General features: G+C 50.4%; 1 protein-coding gene and 1 long non-coding RNA gene across 2 annotated transcripts; one reads left to right on the forward strand and one right to left on the reverse strand.

Annotated features, from left to right (window-relative positions):
- Positions 1–2,782: 2,782 nt before the first annotated feature.
- Positions 2,783–4,191, reverse strand: LOC131277420 (uncharacterized). The gene is made up of 3 exons (XR_009184589.2): positions 4,126–4,191; positions 3,570–3,665; positions 2,783–2,950 (listed from the first exon to the last, which is right to left on the reverse strand). It is a non-coding gene; the product is annotated as an uncharacterized lncRNA (long non-coding RNA).
- A 5,214-nt stretch (positions 4,192–9,405) lies between these two features.
- LOC139438480 (uncharacterized) lies at positions 9,406–10,029 on the forward strand. Its single transcript, XM_071213559.1, has one exon. It carries the CDS (start codon positions 9,406–9,408, stop codon positions 10,027–10,029), a length of 624 nt encoding a protein of 207 aa, XP_071069660.1.
- Positions 10,030–10,109: the final 80 nt, after the last annotated feature.

Below are 10,109 nucleotides of genomic sequence, written 5' to 3' on the forward strand. Positions count from 1 at the left end.
CAACATACTCCCATCCGAGAAAATCCGAATAGACCGACTCCGACACATACTCATCAGAACGTCAAAGGCCAAAGACAGAGAATTCTGAGAGCAGCAAGAGAAAACCAATGCATAACATATAAGGGATATTCAGTAAGGTTAAGTACGGATTTCTCACCAGAAACCATGGAGGCAAGAAGACAGTGGTCCGATATATTAAAGATATTACAAGAGAAAAACTTCCAGCCAAGAATCTTATATCCAGCAAGACTGCCTTTCAAAAATGAGGGTGAAATTAGAATATTCACAGATAAACAGAAACTGATAGAATTTCTAAGCAAGAGACTAGAATTTCAGGAGATACTAAAGGGTGTGCAAAAGAAAGACAGGAGAGAGAGGCCTGGAAGAGAGTCTAGAAATGAAGATTATATCAAAAAAAGTAACCAAGAGTGTCAAAAAAGTGGGGAAAATAATACGACAGATAAAACTCAAATAGGAATAAACTTAACCAATGATGGAAAGCACTTGTATTCAGAAAACTGCACCTCAGTGTTAAAACAAATTAAAAAAGGCCTAAATAACTGGAAGCACACTCCATGCTCATGGATTAGAAGGCTAAATATCATTAAGATACCAGTTCTACTCAAATTGATATACAGAGTTAATGCAATCCTGATAAAAATTCCACCAGCATTAAAGAAAAAACTGAAAACACAATCATTAAATTTATTTGGAAGGGAAAGGAGTCTTGAATAGCCAGAAACACCATAAAAAGGAAAAGCAAACCCTCATCTCCAGACTTTAAATCATAATACCTACCTATAGTGGTAAAAACAGCGTGGTACTGGCCTAAAGACAGACACAATAGACCAGTGGAACCAAATTTCTGGTTCACAAACAGACCCTCACAGGTATGGTCAAGTGATTGTTGACTAGCCTGTCAAACTCACACAGCTTGGGCAGAACAATCCATTCAACAAACGGTGCTGAAAGAATTGGACATCCATAGCTGAAAGAAGGAAAAGAGGACACCTATCTCACACCTTATCCAAAAATTAACTCAAAATGGATCAAAAAACTAAAAATGAAAACAAGAACCGTAAAACTTCTAGAAGAAATTATTGGAAAATATCTTCAAGACGCGAGTGGTAGGGGGTGGATTCTTGAAGGAGAAAAGAGGGGAACTGAGTGGACTACTGATGTTTAATGTATGTAGAAGTTTTAGTTAGCTGTGCTGTAAAATTGGGGAAATGTATAGAGTGGATGGTAACACACAGTGAGTAACAGCTACTTTATAAATGGGGATGTGACTGAAAATCGTAGTCTAGTTATGTAAATGCCAATTGACGGAATGCTTGGGAATGATCTAGGAACTGGATAGCACGGTAAACCAAGAGGTGGGTGAGAATTGTGGTTGATGGCACAGATGCACGAGTGTCCTTTGTGAGCTACAACAAATGTATATTACCAGGGCAGGTGTTGGGAATGTGGAGAAGCATGGGAATAATACAGCTGGAGGGACCTATGGACTGTGGTTAGTAGTCATAATATACTATTCTTGCATCTATGCAAAAGATGTACTGTGTTGATACTGAGGCAGTATGGAAAAGTGAGCCAAATGTACGCTATGGACATGACAATAATCAGATTTCTGCACATGTGCATAATTGTTTTGATAAGTTTACAACTTTTGTCATAAAAATATACATATTTAAAAAATAATAGGGCGGTTTGGCCAAAAAACACACCAAATGTAAGATAAGAACTATGATTAGTGGTAAGATTTTGACAGTGTTCTTTCATAGTTTGCAGCAAACGTCCCATGACAATACAAGGTTTTGGTGGAGGGTTGATGTATGGGACCCCTGCATGACGTTATGCATGTTTGCTTTGTAAGTTCGCAACTTTTGCTATAGACTTTTTTATGTATGTTCATATATAAATGATATAAAGATAATAATTGTATTGGTTAGAGGAAAAATACTTTGTTTAGTAGTAATATTTTGACAATGTTCTTTAATCATTAGTTTAAAAGGTTTAAAAACAATACAAGTTACTGGTGGTAGAGTGAGATGTTACATGTTTTTTAAGTTCACAACTATTATACATTTATTGTTTCTGTAAAAAAAAAAAAAGGGCCATAAAACTACTAGTAGAAAATGTAGAGAAATGTCTTAAAGACCTTGTAGTATGTGGTGGTTTCTTGGACCTTACTCCCAAAGCACAAACGACAAAAGAAAAATTAAATAAATGGGACTTTCTGAAATTAAACACTTTTGCACCTCCCAGGACTTTATCAAACGGGGGAAAAGGCAGCCAATTCAATGGAGAAAACACTTAGACACCACATGTCCAATTAGGGATTAATGTACAAGATATAGAGAGAGATGTAACAACTCAACAATAAAAAGACAAACGACCCAATAGAAAAGTGGGCAAAAGACATGAATAGACATTTGTCCAAAGAAGAAATACAAATGGCAAAAAACACATGAAAAAATATTCAACATCATTAATGATTAGAGAAACGCAAATCCAAATGAGATGTGATTTCACAGCTATCAGAATAGCCACTATGAAAAAGTCAGAGAAGTGCAAGTGTTGGAGAGGATGAGGAAAGACAGGAACACTTATTCACTGTTGGTGGGAATGCAGAAGGCCACAGCCACGGTGGAGGACTGTCGGGCAGTTCCTAAAGAAGCTGAATATAGACTTGCCACGGGACCCTGCAACAGCACTACTGGGCATATTCCCAGGAGAACTGAGAGCACTGACATGTCAGACACCTGCACACCTACCTTCAGAGTGCCGTTATCCCAACTGCCAGAAGCCGGAAACAGCCCGGGTGTCCATCAGCCGGTGACTGGAGAAACACACTGTGCTGTATTCACACGGAGGAACATCGTGCCGGGGTGTGAAGAAGTCAAGTCGTGAACCCGATGACAACATGGATGAACTGGAGGACGGGATGCTGAGTGAAGCAAGCCAGACACAACGGGACAAATACAGGAGGCTTGCACTACTCTCACCTAATTGCACTGTGTAACATAACGTATGATTCCATCTACGTAAGATGTCACTATAAATCAACGTATAGAGGGAAAAAAAGTATTTGTGCAAAAATACCTAGAAATGGGATCTGCGGACAGCAGGGGAAGCACAGAGAGATCAAGAGGTGATGTATTTTACTAGTTGTTTTTTTCATTTATTATTATTATTGAACTAACGAAAATGCTCTAATGATGACTGAGGGGATCAACTCATGACTTTGTGATTGTGCCAAACACCACCGATTGTGCACTGTGGATGAACTGTATGCTTCTTTAAAACAAAGGCAAACAGCACTTAAAAATGGGAGAAATACGAGAATACACATTTACCAAAGGAGAAACGTATGATCCTTTTCATCACTAGGGAAATACATGCTAAAATCTGCTATAGATAATAAAATGGCTAAAATCAAGAGACGTAATGCCAACCGTTAAAGAAAATGTGGAAAAACTGGAATCCTCACACATTTCCGGTGAGAATGCAAAACGGTGCTGCCACTTTGGGAAACATTTTGTCAGTTTCTTAAAATGTGAACTTACCGTAATTCATCCTGACTCCACTCCAAAAAGTCTTTCCTAAACAAACGAAACTGTATCCGTGCAATGATTCCTAGAGCAACTGTACGGCAGCCAAAACTGGAGGAAAAAAAACACACACGTCTATGAGCTGGAGCATGGATAACAAAAGGCGCTGCATCCATCAACAGACCTGCACCTCTACCTATCTAATCTCAGGCACCTCCCCACCACGCTGCCCTTGGAAGCAGCCCACCAAGGCTGTCTACAACCTACCTGGAGGACACGCAGGCCTCTACAGGAACTAACTTCAGTGCTAATTACAGACATAAATAGAAGGACAGAAGAGCCACGTGTGGGGAAACAACTGGGCCCAAGTCAGTGCACTCGGCGGGACCATAAATTCCAAAGTAGGGACCACTGGCAGGGCACCAACTCCTGAGCTGTCTGCCTGGCTCCAGCGCCTGGATGTTTCAGAACACTCAGGACACCAGCTCTCTGGGGTAGCATCGACTTTGGCAGTGAGAGACCCTGCTGAGACATGCATAAGCATCAACCCTGGGATAACCTCTGGGCTCACCTCCCTTTGCAGACTCTTAGCACCTCAACTGATTTCTCTTTTATCTTTTCCTCATTTTGGTCGAGGTCTTTTCCAGTGGCATTGCTAGTTGGTACTTGGTAGTAATCCCTCGGTGCCAGGGAGTCTCATACCCTGGAGTCATATCCCACACTGGGGGACAGACAATGTATTTATAGGCTGAGTTTGGCTTAGAGAGAGGCCGCACGTGAGGAACGAGGAGGCTCCCAGGAGGCAACTCTTAGGCACCCTGTAACAGAAGGCTAAGTTTCAATTTCGAGTGTGAAGGTTCATAAGCACACACAGTCATCAATATCAAGTGTCCATCAGGAGACCATCTTCCTCCACTAGTCATTGTCCCTGTACTCTAGGGGAATCTTGCTGACGTCTTAGAGAACGTGGCAGAGCTCCCCAGGATGGGAATTTGACATTCCTTCGGTTACCGTCTGAACCTCCATCCACCGAGGCGATGCCCCACGAACGTACATTTATGGGCCTTATATGGACGCGAGGTGGGCTTCCTCCCACGTTATCCCGTCCCTGACATCCCACTCCAGTGATCCTGCCACAGACAGAGAACCACAGTGCTGGAGAGGACGTGGAGACACAGGAACGCTAACTCACTGTGGGTGGGAAAGCACAGTGGTACAGCTCCTGTGGAGGACTGTTTGGCAGTTACTAAAGCAGTTAAAGATAAACTTGCACATGACACTGCAACATCACTACTGGGTATACAGCCCTGATAGCAGGGACACAAACGGACATCAGCACACCCATGTTCAAAGCAGTATCATTCGCTATCGCCGGAAGTTGGGAACACCCCGGGTGTCCATCCGTTGATGAATGGATAAACGTACTGCGGTGTATTCACATGAAGGAACATTATGCAGCAGTAAAAAGAAATGAAGTCATAAAGCGCATGACACCATGGCTGAATCTAGGGGACATTATGCTGAGGAAGCAAGCCAGACACAAAGATCAAATACTATATGGTTGTGTTGACTATGAACCAAACGTATCGTGTAATATAATGTAGGATTGGAAAAAACTTATCAGATACCCAATATATTCAATTTATAATTGTATTGTTTTTATTCAAGTGTTTTCTTTTCTTTAAATTGTTTATATATTCAATTATTAAATGCACAAAAGAAAAAGAAAATAGATGAGGTTACACCGAAGAGTTGAGTTTGGAGACTTTAAAATGTGATCTGTTGCTCAAGAAACAGAGGTAACAAAAGAGATAGAGTAACCAAAAGGTTCTTTCTTAGCATAGGGAAAGATCACGTGTGAAATATGAATATGGATAAAACTGCATATATCAGTGTAATTTTTGAAATTGAACAAATGTATGTTAACACTACAAAATATTAATATATCCCTTATGTTAAGGGAAAGAAACCTGACTCTTAAGTACTACATACTGCATGATTCCACTGATATAAAATGTAAATCAGTTTATAAAGATGAAGTTAGGTTAGTGGTTATATAGGGCTGGGGAATGACTGCTAAGGGGCTTGAGATTTTCCTTTTAAAGTACTGAAAAAGATTCTAAAAATTTTTATAACGATGAATGCACCACACTGTGATTATACTAAAAGCACTGATGGCACGCTTTGCACAGTTCATATCGTTGTGAATATATCTCAATAAAACTGCTTAATACATCAATCATTGTGCTGGAGCTGCAGAAAGGGAAGTTATATCCAGCAGGCAAACAGAGGGTGTGAAGAATTTTCTCATTAGTTTATTTTTCTTATTATATTTGAAAAATAATGAAAATATTCTAATGATGACCAAGGTAATGAATGCACATCCATGTAATTATACTAAATACCATGCATTGTACACTTTGAATGACTTGTAGGCTTTCTTAATATCAATAAAACTGAATTGTTAAAACATACATGTATCAATAAAATTAATTTGTTAAAAAAAAACAAAAGGACTGCTAATCCTCATCTAAAGATTTCATTGCTACGGTTTTCTTATAAAACCACTGAGAGTAGCACTGTATTCTTCCTCGTCACACTTAGGATCTGCTGAGCGACAGGGCACTAGGAGAACAGCGTGGTCATCTGCATGGAAGTGACAGGGCCCCAGCAGCCCTGCCTGGCTCCCCTTCCAGGAGGCAACCCTGTGAAAACCACCTTCAGAAGTGCAGGGGGAAGTGCAGGGGACAAGAGAAGGGGGTGGGCTGAGAAGGTCCAGCCATCTGTCCTGAGTGAGAGCAGCGGCTCCACAGCCCTGAGCTGCTTCCCTACAACGGGACCAACTCTTCCAAGAGGCCGAGAACAGTAAGCACAGAGGCGTCCTCTGCAGCCAGGCTCCTTTAAGGCCAGCTGGGTGACTGCTCCTGGTAGACAAAGCAGGGCGACAGTGGTGTCCCCAAGACACCCAGGTCACCCCCTGCCAAGGAGAGGCTCCTGGAGCCCCTGGAAATGCTCAGCACACCCCTGGGACCGTCAGCAGCCTCGGGCAGGCGGCCTGGCCAGCAGGCGCCCTTTCCCAGGCTGTGCAGAGGGTCCTAGCAGGCACCCAAATCCAGTGGCCCCCACCGGCCAGCTGCCCTCCTCCGGCCCTAGCAAGCTATCACCTGAGCAAGAGCTCTCCAACCGTTTCCACCCAGCGTTACTCCAGGAAACCACACTTCTAAGAAAACCTGTAACCACCACCAAAAGGAAAGAGTGTCCTGGGACCAGGGGGAGCTCTGAGGGAAGCCAAGGCTGAGGCTGTCCTGGGCCTACAGTGCAGCCACAGCCAGGAGGGGACACAGTAGTGGGGGCCCTAGAACCCAGCCCTCACCTGCCCTGTGGAATCCCAGAAACCAGAAAAGAATGAAACAGGACACACAGACAAGGAAAGGCTCAAGTGACTCACCAGGGCTGTGACCCCAAGAACGCAAATGCCTGAGAGCAGGAGGAGCCGCACCTGCAGACCTCTGGGCCAGACACACACTTTTAGACGCACACTGTGGTGGTCCCTGCAAAGCTCCCAGGCCGGGCACAAACCTGCACCCAGAGGCCCCTCCCGCGAGGGCCCCACTCACTGTGCTCCCTGCAGGCACACACCGGGGGTCAGTCACGCTCCCCCTGGGCCTCCCAGGAGCCCTTCCCCAGGAGCCCCCAATTCCCCCTCAGCAGTGACCCCTGGAAGAGCCACTGCTGCAGGCCAGTCCCTGAGCCTGGCCTTTCCAGGTGGGAGGAGAAGAGGGAGAAGCAGCCTCCGCCTGGCTCCAGGGGCCATCTGAAGTGTAGGGCCTTGGCAAGGGGGCGCTGAAAGGGGAAGCACCCAGGGACCTGGGAGGGCCAGGAGGGTGCAGGGCAGGGCCAAGGGGTGGACCATGGGGGACCCTGGGCAGTGCAGGGAGGGAGGGGGGACTGTGGAGAGGGAGAAGGGACCATGGAGGGGAGGGGGGACCACAGGGGTGCAGGAGGGATCATGGGGGGCAGGAGGGCTGTGGGGGGCAGGAGAGACCAAGGGGAGGCAGGAGGGACTGAGGGGGAAGGAGGGAATGTGGGGGTGGGCAGCTGGGACAGTGGGGGGAGAAAGGACCTTGGAGGGGACCATGGGCAGGGAAGACCATAGGCGGGAGGGACCAATGAGGAGGACAAACTTTGAGGGGACACTGAGGGTGGGGAATCATGGGGGGAGAGAGAAAGAGGGACTTTGGGAGGACAGGAGGAACTGTGGGGTGACAGGAGGACCGTGGGAGTGCTGGAAGGAAAGGTGGAGGAAGGGAAGACGGTGGGGGGACAGGAGGGACCATGTGGGGGACCGGGGTTGGGGAGGATCATGGGAAGGAGGGAACATGGAGGAGGATGGACTTTGGGGGGGACACAGTGGGTGGGGGGACAATCACGGGGAGGAGGGACCGTAGGAGAGGAGGAGGAACTGTGGAAGGGCAGGAGGGACCGTGGGGGGATGAGGGACCATGTGGGGGAGGAACTGTGGGGAGGCAGAGGCAGGGACCGCGAGGGGAGGTGATACTGTGGGGGGCACGAGGGAGTGTGGAGTGGTAGGAGGGACCGCGGGGGCGAGGAGGACCATGGGGGTGGGGAAGAACCCTGGGGAGGAGGGAGGAGCCGTGGGAGTGGAGGGAGAATGGCACACCAGGAGGTGCGTGGGGGAGCAGGAGGGACCATGGAGGAATAAGAGGGACCATGGGGGGATAGGAGGGACCTTGGCGGGGGAGAAGGGACCATGGGGGGATAGGAGGGACCTTGGCGGGGGAGGAGGGATCATGGGGGGGATAGGAGGGACCTTGGCCGGGGAGGAGGGCCATGGGGGAGGCAGGAAGGGGGGGCAGGAGGAGCCATGTGGGGGGGGTAGAAAGGATTGTGGGGAGGATGGACTGTGTGTGGGGGTGATTCATGGGAGGGGCAGGATGGCCTGTTTGGGAGGGACAATGGGGGGACAGTAAGCGGGAAGGAGGGACCATGGGGGGATAGGAGGGACCTGGGGGGGACAGGAGGAACCTTGGCGGGGGAGGAGATACTGTGGGGGGGCAGGAGGGTTCGTGGAGGGAAGTAGAGGCCGTGAGGGGGCTAAAGGGACCTTGGGGGAAGGGACTGTGGGGGAGAAGGGAAGGTAGGGGTGCAGGAGTGACTGTGAAGGGGCAGGAGAGAACTTGAGGGTGAGGGACCTTGGTGAGGTGGGAGTAACCATGAGGATGGAGGAGCGTGGGGCACCAGAGGGACCATCAGGAAACAGGAGGTACTGTGCGGGGAAGAAGAGGGACCTGGGAGGGGACAGGAGGGACTGGGGGGGAGGAGGGAGAGTGGGGGGGACAGGAGGAGCCATGGGGGACAGGAGCCTTGGGGGGCAGAAAACATTGTGTGGGGGAGGGACCGTGGATGGGGGCTGGTTCATGGGGGGGATAAAGGAGGGGACTTTGGAGGGTCACGGACCAAGGGGGGGCTGGACCGCCTGTTCGGGAGGGACAACGTGGGGGTGGTCTTGGGGAAAGGGACAGTAGACGGGGAAGAGGGACTTTGGGGTGAGGGCAGGAAGGACCATGGGAGCCAAGGAGGGACCTGGTGTGGAGAGGGACAGCGGGGGTTAGGAGGGAGAGTGGGGGGGAGGAGTGGGGGGGGACAGGCGGGAGTGGGGGGGACAGGGAGCATTGGGGAGGTAGGACCTTGCAGGAAGGGGGACTGTGAGGAAAAGGGAGGACTAAGTGGGAGGAGGAAGCGCTGTGGACTGGAGGAACCCTGGGGGCAACATTCAGGGGCCAGAGGGGCCCTGGAGGGGACACGGGGGACCGTGGGGGTGTTCAGGACCATGGGGGGCGCAGGAGGGGCGGGGGTGAGGGCGGGCCACCCTTCCCGTGAACCCCCGGGACCTTATTGTGCCACGGGCCCCGGCACCACAGTCCCGCCGGGCCAGGACCCCGACAGCAACCTGCGCCCCCCCCCCACTCTGCACCATGCGCATCCCCCCCCCCCCCCCGACTGCAACCTGCACCACCCCCCGAGTGCACCACGCCCCACCCCGACTGCACCCCGCGCCCCCTCGACTGCACCCCCGCCCCCGGCCCCGCGCCGCCCGGAAGCAGCGCCCCCGCCAGGCGACGCCCGGGCCCCACCAGGCCCTGAGGGCGCGCAGGACCGGGGCCCCGCAAGACTTCCCGGACCCGCGCCCCCGACGCCGCCAGCGGGGAGCTCCTCGCCCCCTTCTCCGCGCCCCGGGGGGTCCCCGCCCGCCTGTCCCGCCCCGACGCCAACTCCGTCCCAAACTTACCGCTACCCGGGCGGGACACGGGCGGGGTCCCTGGGCAAGGGCCGACAGCTCCCGCAGCCCCCACGCCCGCCGACCACACGCTCCCCCGCCCCTCGGGCTCCCGGGCGGCGCCCCCGGAACACCCAGCAGGGCCTCGTGCGCCCCACACGCCGCCAGCTCTTCTAGGGGCCTCCGGCCCGGGACGGGGCGGGGCTTCAGGGGCGGAGCGTCTGCGTCGGCGCCAGCGCTTGAGCCAATGAGCTCCC

The sequence above is a fragment of the Dasypus novemcinctus genome (assembly GCF_030445035.2).
Source record: "Dasypus novemcinctus isolate mDasNov1 chromosome 12 unlocalized genomic scaffold, mDasNov1.1.hap2 SUPER_12_unloc_5, whole genome shotgun sequence".
Classification (NCBI taxonomy): Eukaryota; Metazoa; Chordata; class Mammalia; order Cingulata; family Dasypodidae; genus Dasypus; species Dasypus novemcinctus.